The sequence below is a fragment of the Temnothorax curvispinosus genome, unplaced genomic scaffold (assembly GCF_003070985.1).
Source record: "Temnothorax curvispinosus isolate PA1 unplaced genomic scaffold, ASM307098v1 QBEX01005085.1, whole genome shotgun sequence".
In the NCBI taxonomy this organism is placed as follows: Eukaryota; Metazoa; Arthropoda; class Insecta; order Hymenoptera; family Formicidae; genus Temnothorax; species Temnothorax curvispinosus.
This window is the reverse complement of record NW_020214865.1, coordinates 18,795-36,241: the sequence shown is the minus strand read 5'-3', so window position 1 is coordinate 36,241 and position 17,447 is coordinate 18,795. Positions and strand designations below refer to the sequence as shown.

Below are 17,447 nucleotides of genomic sequence, written 5' to 3'. Positions count from 1 at the left end.
TCCAAATTTAATCGTTCACAAGCACGTATCCATTGCAACCATCTGTAAATATTATTCAAATTTGTAATTGTAAAGAAATATTGTAATAATATATACATATGCATGCACATAATAATATACATACGTTTAGAATAAATATCAAAATAGTATTTTATAATATGTAAATTTATACTTGTTTTAAAAAATAATAATTAATAAATGAAATAAAATCATTATACCTTTCATGTTCCTTTGGAAACCGAAAAAAATGTCGTTTTTCCACAATATTTTTGTTGCATTCCCGAACAACACACCACATGCTTGATTGATGGGCCATTTTTTTCTTCCAGATTTTCCCTCAAGATTTCTTCACAAATACCTGCAACAAAGCTAAGACCAAAGTGCTTTTCCTTTATAAGAGAATCGAGAATCTGTACAATTTTTGTACAGATTAACTATTCTCCGTAAGGAAAATAATTTGTTCTCGGTTTTCTTGCACCGTTTACTAAACACCTGTACACTATTCACTGAGGACTTATCACTTCACCACTTTATCACCACTTATCACTTTATTATTTCTCGCATCAGATCACATCAGATGTCCGTTGCCGCCACTTTCTACTGAACGGCCATTTAAAGGTCCTGCCCTGCATGGAGCATCTCAACGGTGCTGACAGAGAGCGAAAATACAGAAAGGAAGTGAGCAGAAGTGAGACAGAATATCAGTGCTGTGATTGGTTACATACCTCGCACGCGCGTGTGCAGTTCATTTTCATCCACGCTGAAATCGGGAGAGTTGCGCTACTGTATATACTGTGCCTCCGCTCATTGCACTCTTGTAGAGCCATCGTGGAGATCGTGGCCCCCTCCAAGTCCGACGCCCCTTCCGGGCCCGGCACAGTGGAAGCGGAGGCGCGGAGTGACCCCACTCCGACCACGACCAGAAGGAAGAGGTGCCGAACCAGGACGCGGAGCCAGAGACGACGGAAGCGCCTCTCCTACCCGCCAGTATCTCAGGAGCGGCACACGAAGGAGGCGGAGCCCGCTAAACCGGTGTCGCAGGAGCGGCACCAAGAGCCACCGGCCCTTGTGCAACCTCGTCCCTCCAATCAGCCAGTGCCGCAGGAGCGGCAGGCGACGAGACGGGAGGTGGACAAGGGACAAGCTATACGTCCGTGGAAGCTCATTCCATTGGAGCTCCCGGAGGTGCGCCGCACCAAGCCAGCTGGACTGACGCTCCCGAAACGGGATTGCCGCATCTCTCGGCCACCGGCCCTCCACCTGATCCGCGTCAAGGAGACGCGAACCACAGCGTGTCAGACAGTGATCAGGCGAGCTTTCCTGGCTCCGTCATCGCCAGTGGACCCACCGAATCAACCGACGGACAAGCCACCTCGCACCCCGGGCTCTAAAATCGACCTCAATAACAACTCGGTCCCCTTCGAGCCCCTTGCAAAGAAGGCCATCCGCCAAATTAACTTTTAAAACCGTGCATTAGCACTTATATTTTTTGATTAGGCGCCTTCAAGGCGCCGCCTAAGACAATGCAAACATAAGATATGTAATTTAAACCAAAGAATATATTGTTTTGTTACCAAATCTTGTCTCGCTGACTCACCGCCACCGTCCTGATCCCTATTGCGACCCCACGATATCGAACACGCATAAATAATTTTTTTATTTTTTAAATATTCTTTAGTTTTTTTTTAAGTCGGTTCTATTTTTAGAAACATTTTTTATTTTATACTTTTTTAGTGCTTCATTAAATTAATATAAATAATTATTATCGCATATTTCCTTACTGCTCCGTACCCTGATGTTTTAGCGCGATATTTTATGTACTAAAACCTTTCTGTAGAATTGCTCTATAGAACAGTGAAAACCGCATTTAAATCCGTTCAGTAGTTTTAAAGAAAATCTTAGTCATACATACATACATACACGCTAAATATAGAACCTCCATTTTTTAAAGTCAGTTAAAAAATAAAGTTAATTTGATTTTTAATGATAGTCTTAAACCTCGGGATGTTTAATTTTTGTGAGTTTTATAATAGAAAAGGAACTGTTTTTTTTGCTTCTCACATCTATTTCTTGAACTTAATCATCATCTACATCATTATCGCTGAAATATAATAAACATTTTGCATCTTCAGTTAATTCTTTCTTTTTATGTCCCATAATTTTTCGCGAATTAGATATTATTGGATCTGAAGCAAGCATCAAATTATTAAAAATATCTTCATTATTTTGTATTCGCGACATTTTTTGCGAATGATTTTCTCTATATTTTCTAAAATATTTATGGTTTGCTTCCTGAGCATCTTCAGATAATTGTCCTATTGGTACAATAGCATTTTTTATAATATCACTGCCATGAATCAATAATTTGTGGACTGAGATTGGCATGTAGTACCATGGGTATAATGATACAAATAATTCGGCAGTTCTAAAAGCATAGGATTCGAATTTTAACACGTTAATCCTATTACCGCTAGTGATTACTTGCAACAAAACTCCAAATCGACTTATTAAGTTTTTATCTAAACTTGTAATGGCAGCTGATAATTCTGGATTAGCAAAAAATTTTCTGGCCGTGTTGCCATCATTGGATGTACCTTTTCCTTGTTTCACGAAGTCTATCAAGAGACCTGCTTTTGTTCTGAAGGCAGTCTGTATCTCTCTTTTTCTTTGCTCGACTTCTCGTTTATGACTCTCATTCCTCGCTGACCAACATTTAATATTAAATTTATACGAAATATGTAATAAACATTCGAAACAACGAATCCAGCAATGTAATCGTAATTGTAATGTAATTGTAATCGTAACGGCTAGCTATCCATTTTGACTTCAAACTCTTTGTGAAATTTATGATTTTTCGTTTCAATGGTTCCAACGCGATTTTGGGTAATTCAGTATCAATACATGATATTATGTGGCTTATTAAAGCCTCATAATTTGATAAATCAAGGTTATTTACACGCATACAATTAAAAAGTTGACGATTCGTTCGGAAATTTTCCATTTTGCGAGCGTGTTAAAGTATAATCTTCTATATACTTTATATATTCTATATATTTTTCACTGTATCCTGAAAAGGACGCAAAGTGAATTGTATAAAGCAACGACAAAAATCAAAACTTTCAAAATCAAAAAGTCTTTAATTGACTACTGATTGAGAAAGACCGACGAAAAGTTCTTATCTCCGCTGTTTTTATTTTTTCCACCTCCCCTCTTTTCCCACCCTCCCCTTTCCTTTCCCCTCGAGGAGAACGAATAATTTAACGTAGAGCAATCTTATTGGCCCATGGATTTACAGAATGCGCATTACTCCAAATACATTTATCCAATAATATTTATCATATTGCTATTATATTAATTAATGTAATTAATTGTTATAAAATATGGATGTAATTAATCGTTATAAAATAGCAATATTTAAACAAATTATATATCCCCCTTCGTCTTTCTTTTATGAGAAAATAGACATCCATATTCACTCGACGTGATCGAACTTCGTCCATTGAGCTATTCATGGACGACGTTCGACTATGTCGAGTAAACTTTGAGGTCAATTATCTCAAAAAGGGGGACGAAGGGGGATGAATGATCATATATGGCCAAAAACTAGACACTTTGCCCTATCAAATGGCGCAGAGCAAACCTTAATCCATTCTAATCCACAAACTTTCTTCCTGTTTGAATATTGAAGTAAGAAATTTTTAATAGTCGAATATGTCGTGTATATTTATTAATATATAATAGTACTCAAATGACATAAAACTAAAATAAATATGTTTTTTGAACCCTAATAAATAAGTTCTGATAAGCATTTAACTCATATTCGCAGTTATACTTTCGGCGGAGACTTTAGAAAGTAACCTATCAAATTACTAGAATTTCAGTATTCACGAAAATGTCATACTTTATCAGATTATTTTGAGGAAATAACAAAAGATAAAATCAATTATAAGCACATTTATTTATAGTTTAGGATATATATTAACATAAAATCTCGTCCAAATTTGAATTATACGTTTTTCATTTTTTCGTCCAATATCCGGTTTTTGATAGATTCGCCCCACTGTGCGCCATGGTGTGGCAGGTAGCACACGCCGCGAGTTGTGTTCTCGTCCGACGGTGCTACGGCTTCCAAGTGCCCGAGGTCCTCGTACTCAAGCATGAACGAGTGATAGAGCTCTCCGAACCGGGGATCTCGGACGCACTTGCGTTCCATGGCCGTGAGTAGTCGCTCAGCCGGCTTGCGGGTCTCGGCGAGATTCTTTGGCGGCGAGGCGAACGGCAGTCGGACAACGTATCGGCCAGCGAGTGTGCGCGTGTGGGTGCGCACAAAGTGTTGCTCGCACTTTTTTTCCTCGGGAGTGAGCAAGGCGGTAGCGGGAGCGGTGCACCAGCTCGGCCAAGTCATGGTCGGCGGTGCATTGGAATGAGCTGCGGTGCCCCAGGAGAGAGGTCGCCCCACAGCCCCCTGACAAGATCCATCCTAGGATGGTCTTTTGAGCGATTGGCGTTTGCGGTTCGCCTCGGCGGAGACCATCCTCCAGGATGGTCGCGCACACCTCGGCGCCCAGCAGCAACTTGACGGGATCGTTGGCGGCGAAACGCGGATCGGCCAGCGGCAGCCCCCGAAGGTGAGGCCACGTGGTGCTACACTTGGTCGCGGAGCCTTGGTAGAGCGAGAGGCGCGGAAGCACGAACGCGCGACGGCAGTGAGCGTGGCTCCTGTGGTCTTCTAGGTGACGTTCAGTGTCACTTTGCTCCGTGTGGACCGGACTGTGAGACACCAATGCCGAAGATGGACACTCGTGTGCGCGATCGCGGCAGGCGCAGCCGCTGCACCAGGGACTCCGACACGATCGACACTTCGGAGTCCTGGTCTATGAGAGCCCGCACTTCTTGGGGATCTCCGTGCCGGTCGGCAATAGTCACGCGCGCAGTCGCGAGAAGGATCGCTTTGCGGTCGTCGGCCTTTCCGACAGCGGAAAGCGTGCTAACTTCCGCGGCTGGTTTCGGCGCAGAAACGTACGCGTCGTGCAGCATTGAGTGGTGACGCGAGTTGCACGTGAAGCAGTTTCGGGTTGACTGACACTTCGCCACCGTATGATTGCCGAGACAATTGAAGCACAGCTTATTGGTCTCGACCACTGTCTTTTGCTCACTAGCCGCCTTGGCCTTGAAGTCGGGGCACCCCATGAGCGAGTGGTTCCCCTTGCAGAGCGGACACTGAGACGGCTCGGAACGCTTCGCGACGTGAGTTTTCGCGGACCGTGATGGTTCATTCGCGGGTTTAGTGGTCTTCGGATTCGCGGCGTTTAACGTGAGAATCCGTTTGTTGATAAAGGTCATCAGCGTAGCGTGAGTCGGCGGTTCGAAGGAGTCTCCCGAGGAGGATTCCCATTCCAGGCGCATTCGCGGGTCGAACAGTTCGACTACGAGGTGATTGAAAAAGTCCATGCCGTGCGAGTCGATGGGCCTTCCGATGCTCTCTTGCGCATTGACGGCGGACGTGACGGCGTTCAGGACGCGGCTGAGTTCAGCGGCGGTAGCGGCTTTCATCTTCGCCACGGCGGTAAACGTGGCGAAGTTGGAGCGTATCGGCTCTCTCTTGTTTTCGTAGTGCTGGCAGAGCAGCGCCCACGCGCGATCGTAATTTTCGCCCGTAATTGTTAACGATTTTATTACATTCTCAGCCGGCCCCTTGAGGCATAAGCGCAGGTAGTGCAGCCGTTCGACTTTCGAAATGGACGACTGCTCACCGATCTGACTTAAAAAGATCACGGAAGGATGGCCAGTTCTCGTAGGCACCCGAAAATTGCGACAATTGGATACGGGGCAGCGAAGTTCTTGACGCGCAGTCGCCTCCCTGCTCTGATGCCGCGGAAGGCGTCAAAGCTGGCGCAGGCTGGAGCCGTTTCGCCTGATCGGACAGGACGCCACGCTGATGCACGTACGCAATCTCGGCGTTGGTGAGCAAATCGGACTTAGCGTACTTACTCTCAGCGTAGAGGTCCTTGTAACAGGCTCGAATCAAGTCGTGCTGACTCTCGAACTTTGCCCACAGGTCATCAAGGATGCGGATGCGGTGCTCAACGGTCGAGAGGGTGATGTTTGCCTGACCCATCTTCCTCAGGTTTTCGACAGCTCTGGAGATGCGTCCGAAGAGCTCGTGTTGGCCGCTCAGCATGGAGCTCTGGTCAAGATTCATGATCGTCTTCGTTGAGGAAGCACTCCCGAGTTTGCGGTTGCCGGTATGATCCGGCTCGAAGGACCAAAATGTTCGAGAGCACGCGGTAGCGCGGTGTAGCGCGAGGTAACGAGACGATCACGATTAACGACACAGCAAGTAACAGAAAAATAAATGTATATTCAGAAAACGAATTTACAATATGTACAGTCTTATTTCTTTCCAGCGAAGGAACAGAAGCCGTGAGCGCGCACAGGAGTTAGCACGGTGAAAGCGGCGAAAACGGCGAAAGCAAGCGCGTGCGACTATCTATGCGAAAAGCGGTTTAGAAAAGCGGTGTATTAGCGGTCGTATCGGTATACTAGGCGGGTGATCTGCGAGCGAAATCGATTCCGCGGCGCAGCGGCGGTTTTTTTATCACCTCCGAGGCGCACCTCCCTCCAAGTTAGTTACCAATGATTTCGCGAGAGTGATTGGCCACCGGCAGCCTACGTCACCGTGCTTACGTCACGGTTTTCAAGTGACGACCCGAAGCGATTGTTACCTGTTTTCGCCTGCTTTGTTTATAGCATGGATCTTTCCGTTGTGTAACCACAAATAAGTCGTTCGTACCGTTGAACAAAGCTTGACCTTATTGTTGATGACAATGTTAGAGAAGTTGCCAGAATGCTAATCTCGAAAGGTCCATGCTATACTGACTGCTGAATATTACCGTGACAATCCTATGCAACGTTTTAAGCGACTATTAATTATCGCAAGCGTGCATGCGCTGACTAGCAGCCGAAAGCGGTTTGAGATGCCAATTACCGCGATCTCAAACATTCATTTATATCAGTTCTTATATAATACTACTTCGTTTCATTATAAGAGAATAAAGAATACATAAGAAATTTTTACATTCAGAAAAAATATACATATCACCTTTGAGTTCTTTACGAGTAAAGTTATAGTTACAAGAAGAAGATATGTAATGGACTAATCACCAATTTTTATTCTCTTGCATTTACGTGAATCTACATCGAAAATAAATCTATCCGTGTCGATCAGCTAAATCAGAGCAAGAAAGAGAGAATAATTCTCTCTCTCTCTCTCTCTCTCTCTCTCTCTCGCTCGGCACGTTAACCTTGGCCGCGGCCGCAGTGTTCGTAAATACAGGATCGCTGGCATGCGGTAGCCTGTGAAAGAATGAAAGTAATACTTTTGTATATGTGCGTGAGCGCGTCAGGAATTGTGAAGGCGAGAAGAGTGATTAGACGGAATTATCGTCGATAACTTAAGTCTGTATTTAAATGATATTATGTACAATATTTACAGTCTTGATAGTCTATACCGCGAGCCACGGACAGATATTCGCGCGACCGACTACAGAGAATACACGAAAACCGCGAGCCACGGAAATGCAAGCCACGTTAATTTTGCTAGAAATAAGTTTGCCGAATTATTCAGGTCGAATGCGAGCTCGCGTGCGGAGGTCCGGGGTTTTATTCCCATGACCGTCGAATTTTCTCGAACCCGCCGGACTCCCGGTAACGAGCCGAAAATTCATACGAGCCAATCAGCTGTCAACACTCCGACAAGTTCGTATTTGACGAAACGTCACTGATCTCGAGGTCGGCAGCTGATTAGCTGTTTTAAAGCACCGCTTGTTTGCTTTATCCCCAGGCGTATGCCTCGCGCACCGAGTCTCCGAGACATATACCTATCTTGTCGGGATAGGTATATACGGAATTTTGTTTTTCTGCCTTTCTGGCTTACCAGGAAATATACCGATATTTCCGCGAGCGTATCTATTCTTAACATTGAATTTGGACAACTGGCAAACCAGGAAAGCAGAATTTGACCGAGATAATTTAAATCAATGCTTATCTTAATTTGCGGTATTTATTGACCGACAGTTTTAGGTTCGATCGCGAACAGTATAAATATTACTTTTATATTATATTGTTACGCATTAGAAAAACATTGTTCGGTATTATATTTTATTGTCCATTACGATTTTTCTATACAAAGTCTGTACTACATTTTATAACTAATTATATTTAATGGAGGTATAGTGTTTGATATATTCCGAAATAGAATATCTTTTTGTCTATCTTACAATGTATATATATGAGTTGCAGATGTAAAATAAACAAGTAAAGTAATAAACAAAATATATATCTCGCTGTGCGTGAATGGTCGAAGGAGTCGCGGGAAGGAAGGAATTAAGATTCGTAGAAAGTCTTCTGTTGTAAAATGTCTATAATACAAGAATGTACATTATATACAGGTATTTAATACACGCGAACGACGGCTATTCCCGCGCGTGAAAACAAGAACTCGATGATCGTAAGCAACGGATACGCGAGTGACTTTACTTTAACACGCTCGCTCCGAGAAACTTTCGTCGATTGCGGGCTCGCGCGCGAAGGTCCGGAGTTTTATTCCCACGACTTCCGAATTCTCTCGAATCCTCCGGACCCCCGGTAACGAGCCGAAAATTCAGCTGCGCCAATCCGCTGTCGGCGTCTCGAGAAATTAGTATTGACGCACGTCACGCTGAACTTGAGGCCGGCCACCGATCAGCTGTTTTGAAATATTATTTGCTCGCTTTGTCCCGGGGTATGCCTCGCGCACCGAGTCCTCAAGACAAAAGAGCGAGTAAATATAGGCCACAGTGGAACTCTGTTTTTCTGCCCTTCAAGTGTATGCTAGGAAATATACAAATATTTCTGCGAATTTGATCGACTTTACTCTGAAAGGCAGAAAAACCGAAATTATTTCGAAATAGCGATTTTCTTAGATTCGTGGTGTAGATTCGCCGACGCTGGTTTTTGTTCGATCGCGAACATTCCGCCCGCCTCGTATGGTGCAACCTACGAATAATACTGTGGTAACGTCGCAACCGAACACGCGCCGAGAACGTGAACGCGCTTGGCCGAACGCGATGGAACGCAAGTACGTCTCGCAACACAGGCGAGGGGATATGTACGTTTAGACTTTACGCTTCTCGCCATCGGCGAGCTCACAATGAGCACAATATTAACGATAATTTTACAAAGCAATATTTTGTACAAAGCAACGAAAATTATTAAGGAAAAAGTAGCATGGAAATTTGACCGTTAGTATGTACCGGGAGTGTACTTAGCGGACGTCATCCTCAGGCGCGGCGCTCACGGGGAGGAGAACGAGCTTACTCACGGGCCGGGTAAAGCGCGAGGTAGCCGTTCGAACGGAGACTACGCGGATGTGGCCGTCCCCCCCGGGGTGCAGCTCCTCGATTCTCGCTAGAGGCCATTTTGTCGGTGGGGTCGTTTCGCTCCTCAGGAGGCACAATCGGCCGACCTGAATTTCCTCGCTAGCTTTGACCCATTTTGGCCGGTGCGCCAGCGTGTGGAGATATTCCTTTGACCACCGGTCCCAGAATTGATCCCGAATTCTTTGCAGCAGCTGCCACCGGGAGAGACGGCTCGTTGACTCCTCGGCTAGAGACGGCTCGGGTACTGCATTGAGTGCTGAACCGATGAGGAAGTGGCCCGGCGTCAGCGCGGTTAAGTCCTCCGGGTCATCTGATAGGGCTTGGAGCGGGCGTGAGTTCAAGCACGCTTCGACTTGCGCAAGGACGGTGGTCATCTCCTCGTACGTTAGTTTCGTTTCGCCTATGACCCGCCTCAAGTGCAACTTCATTGATTTCACGGCGGCTTCCCAAATTCCGCCGAAGTTAGGCCCCGCCGGAGGGTTGAAATACCACTGTATGCTCTCCTCTGCGACGCGTGCTGCGATTCGTCGGCCTTGCTAGCGGAGAACAAGGCTTTCAGCTGAGCGTCGGCTCCGACGAAGTTCGTCCCGCAATCGCTATAAAGCGCGCGACACAGGCCTCGGCGGGCGACGAATCGGCGTAGGGCGGCCAGGAACGCCTCCGCGGAGTAGTCCGACATCTAAATGAACGGCTCTGGAACTCAAACAAGTAAAGACAGTAATAAACGCTTTGGCTGCGTGGTGTCCTCGGCCTTTGGACGTTCGCAGCCATACTGGACCGGCATAGTCGATGCCCGTGTTAAGAAACGGGCGAGATGGGGTTACCTTGGGCGGCGGCAGGTCCCCCATAAGCGGCTGCGGCAAAGCCGCCCGCCATCGCAGACAGATTAAGCAGCGGTGGATGCAGCCCTTTACAAGTGAACGACCTCGAGGTATCCAAAACTCCTGCCGGATGAAACTCAGCGTCATTTGCACACCTCCGTGCAGCGTCCGTCGATGGTGCGCTTCGATGACGAGCCGCGTGAAATGTGACTCACTCGGCAGGATCATCGGGTGCTTTGCGTCGGGAGCTAGGAGGGCGTGCCGGAGTCGCCCACCCACTCGCAGGATCGCTTGCTCGTCTCGAAGCGGGTTTAGCTTAGCGAGGCTACTGCGTGCCGGCAGCTGCTCGCCCTTTGAAATCGCTCTCAGCTCCTCGCTAAATGCTGCTTCTTGCATCACTCGGATCCAGCCACGCCGGGCGTCATCGAGCTCGGAAAACCGGAGTACGAGCGTGGCTTTGAAATTGATTTGAGAGTCAGCGACGGTCCTCTGCCGGGGCAATCGCCGCAGCCAGCGACGGCACCAGGCCGTCCGTCGTAACAGTCGTGTCAGGGAGGAACATCCCGTCAACTCTGAGGGCTCGTCGATCTTCTCCGCGGACGTGGCCGTCGCGTGCACAGCCGTTCGCCGATCCGGCAGGCTAGCAGGAAGCTCGGTCTCCGGAAGGGCGGTCCACGGGCTGGATTCGGTCCTCAGCCATGATGGGCCGCGCCACCAGAGCGGGTGGTTTACCAGCTCTGCTGAAGATATGCCGCGCGAAGCGCAATCGGCGGGGTTCTCTCGCCCGGGAACGTGGTGCCAGATTGCGTCAGGCAGCGTCGTCTGGATTTCGCTTACCCTATTGGCTACATAGGTTTTCCAGGCCGATAGATGTCCGCGGATCCAGCCCAGCACAACCTTGGCGTCCGACCACAGATGCGAGGGGACATTCCTTGCTTCGAGGACTCGCTGAACGTGAGCCACTCGTCGCACAAGCAAAGTCGCGGCGCTCAGCTCCAAACGCGGCAAGGTTACCTGTTTCAGCGGGGCAACCTTCGTTTTTGCCTCGAGCAGCCTCACTTTCACTTCTCCGTCTCCTCTCTCGACTCGCAAATAGATGACGGCGGCATAGGCTCGCTCCGAGGCGTCAGCAAAGCCATGGAGCTCCAGCCGGCAGCCCTCGTCCCCGCTCGTCAGCCAGCGCGGAACGCGGATGGCTTCCAGGGAGGGCAGATCAGACTGGAATGCTCTCCAGTTTTGCACATCTTCTTCCGGGAGCGGCTCGTCCCACTCTATCCCCAGCAACCACGTGGACTGGAAAAGGATCTTCGCGCGCACCGTGGCCGGGGCGAGCCACCCCAGTGGGTCGAATAGTCTTGCTGTCAGCGAGAGAACCGTTCGTTTTGTGAACGTTTCTGTCCGGATCAGCTGGGTCGTATACGAGAATTGATCGTCGTGCGGATGCCACCGCAGGCCCAAGGTCAGATGGCTCTCACCCGGCTGCCATCCTCGAGGCTCCTTCAGTAGACGATCCTCCACCGGCACGTCCTCCAGGAGGGTCTCGTCATTGGCGGACCACTTTTTCAGCGGGAAGCCGCCTGCCATGCAAATCCGCTCCAACTGTCTCCGTTTCTCTAAAGCGGCAGCCAGCGTTTTCGCTCCGGAGATCACGTCGTCCATGTAGGTGTCCTCCTTCAGGACGCTTGCTCCCTCCGGAAATCGATGCTTCTCATCCTCGGCAAGCTGGTGCGTCGTACGAATTGCTTGGTGTGGAGAGCAGGCCAGGCCGTACGTAACAGTGGTGAGCCAATACTCTAGTATAGGCTCTCGTGGATCGAACCGCCAGAGAATCCGCTGCAAGTCCACATCCTCCCGATGGACGTCAATCTGCCGGTACATCTTCTCGATGTCCGTGGCGAAGACGAATCGATGGCGGCGCCATCGTAGAAGAACGTCCGTCAGCGCAGGCAGCAGGTTGGGTCCGACCATCAGGCGCTGATTTAATGAGTCCCCGGACGGGACTGTAGCTGAGCCATTGAAGACTACTCTCAGCTTGGTCGTAGAGCTCGTCTCCCGCAGAACGCCGTGATGCGGCAAGTAACACACGCGAGCGCTAATCAAGTCGTCGCCGCGGACTGGCACCATATGCCCCAGCTCGGCATACTGCTTCATGAAATCCACGTACGCGGCCTGGAGGTCGGCATCCCGCGCGAACCGACTCTCCATGCTTCGAAGCACTCGCTCAGCTACGCGACGCGTTTCGGAGAGGTCCGGCAACGGCGAGATGAGAGGAAGGCGCACTACATAGCGTCCATCGGGCCGTCGCGAATGCGTCCGGACGAAATGTTCCTCGCACTCAGCTTCCTCCTTCGAGAGAGTCACCGCGCTCGACGGACCTTCCTCCTGCTCCCAAAACCGGCGCACCACGCTCACCAAATCTTCCTCGATCCGGCATTGGTGAGCGTACGCGACGTGTCCGGAAACGGAATCAGCGATCACTCCCGAGAGGATCCACCCCAACGTCGTGTTCTGGGCGACCGGTTCGCGAGGTCCTCCCTTCCGGAGCCCCGCACGGAGTATCGACGCGTAAATGTCGGCGCCGAGAAGTACATCGATCGGATCCGACGAGCAAAATTCTGGATCCGCTAATTCTAGTCCGCGAAGGTGCGGCCAAGTAGCCGCTCCGGCTTCGATGCCACCGGCATACACGGTGAGCCGCGGGAACACGAGAGCGGATATTGTAAACGCACGTCCTTCGCTCCGCGAGGACAGCGTCATCGCAACTCGACCTCGGGCTACTCCCGATTGCAGCCCGCGGATTCCGAAGACGTTCACCACGACCGGAAAACGAGGCAGTCTCAATTGTTGCGCGAGTCGCTCCGAAATCATCGACGATTCCGAGCCTTGGTCTATCAAGGCTCGCGCGGTGTGCCAAGCACTGTGGCGATCGGCTACGCGGACGCGAGCGGTGGCAAGAAGCACCGCCACGGTCTTGACGGGCGAATCCGTTGCTACGTGCGACGTCTTCGCGACTCCGAGCTCGCGACACGCGTCGTGGAGAGACGAATGATGGCGCGCCCCACACGCGTAACAGTTTTTCTTCACGGCGCAGTCATCTAATTTGTGCTTCCCGAGGCAATTCACGCACAACCCGTTATCGTCGACGTATTGCTTCCGCTCGACGGCCGTCTTTTTCTTATAATCGTCGCAGAACATGAGTATGTGCTCTTTCTGGCAGAGAGAGCAACGGCCACGCTTTGCTTCACCCTTGCCATCCTGCTTTCGAGCGAGGTGACTCCGCGTCGATTTCTGCGTTCCGTCGCTCGCCTTGTTCGCGGCACCATCGGCTTTTACGGGGAGCATCGACTCCAACGTATATAACCGGCGATCGAGGAATTGTTCGAGCAATCCATACGACGGAGGCTCACTCGCGGCACTTATGGAATTTTCCCACTCGCGACGCGATTGCGGATCTAAGAGTTCGACAGCGAGATAGACGAATAGATCCTCGCTGCGGCTAATCGCCCGACCGATACTGTCTAATGAGCTGACCGTGGCTTTTATGCTATGGAAGATCTTACGCAACTCGACGGCCGACTCGCCCTTCATCTTCGGTAAGGCGATGAAATTAGCGAGATACGCGCGCACTAGTAATCGCTTATTTTCGTAATACGCACTCAGAGTTTTCCTCGCGCGCTCATAATTTTCGCCCGTCGTTGGCACATTGCGAATAAGAAGGTCAGCCTCACCTTTCAAGCAGGACTTCAAATAATGGAGTTTCTCCACCTTCGTTGTATCTGAGTCCTTCCCGATAATGGACAGGAACAAGTCGCGGAATGAAGGCCAATCTTCGTACTTTCCGGAGAAATGCGGCAGCTGTATACGAGTCAGAGTAGTGCGGGGAGTCGACTCCGCTGTGCCGGCCGCTCCGGCGGTCTCGGCGGCGCTCTTCTCCTTGGCCTTCAGGATGCGGATGGCGTCTAAGAACGCTCCTTTCTGCTGCAGGAAGGCTTCCTCGGCTACCCCCGGCAAGTCTTGCTTCCGGTAGTCGAGCTTATCGAGAGCCTCCTGCGATTGTTGGAGCAATTGATCATTTTGCGCTTCGAATTTCGCCCAGTTCGCTTCTAGAGCTTGAAGGCGCGCTTCAGCCAGCCCCAACGTGATCTTCGTCGGCCCCGACTTCTTGAAGTTTTCGTACGCGCGCGAAATGCGGCCGTACAGCTCGTTTTGGGAGCGGACGATTCCCTCTACTTCTTGACTCATGTTTTCTACCCGGCGGTCACTCGAAGCGCGAGAAGCTCACCAGGATCCTCACTCACACAATTCACGAATACCGGTCAAGCAGATCCGGCTCGAAGGACCATAAAATGTGCGCGAATGGTCGAAGGAGTCGCGGGAAGGAAGGAATTAAGATTCGTAAAAAGTCTTCTGTTGTGAAATGTCTATAATACAAGAATGTACATTATATACAGGTATTTAATACACGCGAACGACGGCTATTCCCGCGCGTGAAAACAAGAACTCGATGATCGTAAGCAACGGATACGCGAGTGACTTTACTTTAACACGCTCGCTCTGAGAAACTTTCGTCGATTGCGGGCTCGCGCGCGAAGGTCCAGAGTTTTATTCCCACGACTTTCGAATTCTCTTGAATCCTCCGGACCCTCGGTATCGAGCCGAAAATTCAGCTGCGCCAATCCACTGTCGGCGTCTCGAGAAATTAGTATTGACGCGCGTCACGCTGAACTCGAGGCTGGCCACCGATCAGCTGTTTTGAAATATTATTTGCTCGCTTTGTCCCGGGGTATGCCTTGCGCACCGAGTCCTCGAGACAAAGGAGCGAGTAAATATAGGCCACAGTGGAACTCTGTTTTTCTGCCCTTCAAGTGTATGCTAGGAAATATATAGATATTTCTGCGAATTTGGTCGACTTTACTCTGAAAAAAACCGAAATTATTTCGAAATAGCGATTTTCTTAGATTCGTGGTGTAGATTCGCCGACGCTGGTTTTTGTTCGATCGCGAACACTCGCCAAAAAACATAGCGCTGAATAATTTAATTTTAAAATACAATTATCACCAAATTTTAATTAGCGCTTACATCTGCAACTCGTGTGTACACTGCGAGATAGAGAAAAAAATATTCTTTTTTGGAAGATATCGGATACTATACCTGTATTAAATAAAATTAATATAAAACGTAGCACAGGCTTTGTGTAGAAAAATCGTAAGGGACAATAAAATATAATACCGAAAAGTATATTTTTCTAATGCGTAACAATATAATATCAAAATATGTAACATTAATCTGCTACTAATAAATGCATTTTGACTGTTTTAGTCCGAGTAGAGCCTTGAATTCAAGTTATTACAAAAACTTCAATTAAGTAAAACTTATTGTTGTGCCGTGCCTCTGATTCGAGGGGTCGGCACTGAGTTCTTTTGGATCCGCCGGGAGGAAGGAGGAATAATGTTGCCAGATTCTTGTTTGATGAGATTTTAATAAAAATTTTTTGTCACTTGTTACAATAGCTTCGTTAATTTCGTTGCCCTGACTCGCGGGCGTTCCCAATAAGATAAGTTACGTTGGTCGTGCGCGATTAGCCTTACGTTCTAGACTGCCCGCCGCTTCTTGGAAGGGCGGGCTTTTTATCTCTTTGCGTATTACTTCCGCGATGCTGACTTAGCTGTCAGCGCTTTTGCTTCCGGGTGAGCGACCTGGAAGCCGCTTGCGACACCCGGAATGCCACCTCAGGTGAATTTGGCAATATTCGGGATGTGCGCTGACAGCTATGTGTTGCAATTCGGGCACGGCGACTTCCGCCTCACAACATCATTGAAAAAAATCTTGCCATGCTTCAACAGATCGAAAACGTTATTTTTAATATAATTTTTACAAATTTTATTTTTTATTTTAAAAATTGACGAACTTTACGAAAAACGATATTTTCCTCTCGTATAACACAAGACTGTCCTTTAGACTGTCCAGAAATTAAAAAATATATATACATTATGTAATTCATTTTAGTGAACAAACTTCATCTCAGTCATTTTTTGATAGAATTGAATATTTTCAACATTGTTTTAAAAAGTAAAGTTACAGAAAAAAGCAAATTTTACAAAAATTACATTATCGGATATATTAGTCGGATATATAGGTCTAAACAATCAAATACGTGTCTTCTCCTTTTCAGAACATTTCTCGGAAAAAAATTACTAAAATTATTGGAGTAAATCAGGGTCAAAACGTGAAAATTTTGGCGAGAATGTCCATATATATACATATACAATGTTGTGCCGGTACCGGGAGTTGTTCTCAGGGTCGGCACAGGATTTGGGAATCTTGGGTCGAAGAAGAAACACTCGTCACAATGTATAACATTAACAACCAAATATATTTTTCATTTATTCCTTGATACAGTTCCCCTTTATTTTAGTTACAACACTCGCGTTTCAGTAAGTGATTTATGAGTAGTTAATTGGACGCACGTGTCCGCTAAAATGGTAACTAGCGACTGCCCGCCGCTCGTCAGAAAGGCGGGCGCTTTATCCGCTCGGTATTGCTGATTTAGTTGTCAGCGTTTTTGATACCGCGATCAAAGGTCTAACGGGCAGGTGATGTCCGGGGTGACCATATTTGGTCATTCCCGAAACTTGTGCAGGTCTTCGCGTCAGCGGTCTTCCTTGCGAGGGTCATATTTCCGATAGGAGGCAACTCGGAGTTGCCAAGTGCATTACTTAATCTCTAATTCGTTGTGCGCTCACAACAACAAGAATATTAGTAGGAGAGTAATATGCACTTCAAACCTCAGGCATGTCGTTTGCGGTTAGCGGGTTTGGGGGGGGGCTTCGCTGCCGCGGGGGGAACGCCGTAAGCGGTAAGCGAGGGGGTCGAGGGACAGTGTTAAGGGTCATCGGAGGGGGGGATCTGCGGGGGGAAAAGTCCCTAGGCGATTTGCCGGGCGAGGGGGGAGCGCGACGCGAGGGGACGGCCGTTTACTGGTATTTGTGGGGACCTTGTTGGAAGTAAATTCCCTAGGCGGGTAATGGGGAATATCGCGCCGCAGGGTCGCTAACGGGGCTCGGCGCGGTGGGACGCGGGCGTTCCGAGGGGGCGCTCGGAGCAGCGTTCGCGCCGTTACCGACCGTTTTGGAAATCGCGAGTTATCGACCGCGCGCGGAAAATTGCGCGTCTTCCAGAAGCTGGCTTGATCTCGATGTTCAGTACC

The 17,447-nt window shown here is 48.5% G+C and overlaps 1 protein-coding gene across 1 annotated transcript; it reads right to left on the bottom strand.

The window, feature by feature from the left end:
- Positions 1 to 9,304: 9,304 nt before the first annotated feature.
- LOC112454487 lies at positions 9,305 to 14,482 on the bottom strand. Its single transcript, XM_025015925.1, has 3 exons — positions 10,244 to 14,482; positions 9,909 to 10,098; positions 9,305 to 9,819 (listed from the first exon to the last, which is right to left on the bottom strand). Exons 1-3 carry the CDS (start codon positions 14,480 to 14,482, stop codon positions 9,305 to 9,307), a joined length of 4,944 nt encoding a protein of 1,647 aa, XP_024871693.1.
- Positions 14,483 to 17,447: the final 2,965 nt, after the last annotated feature.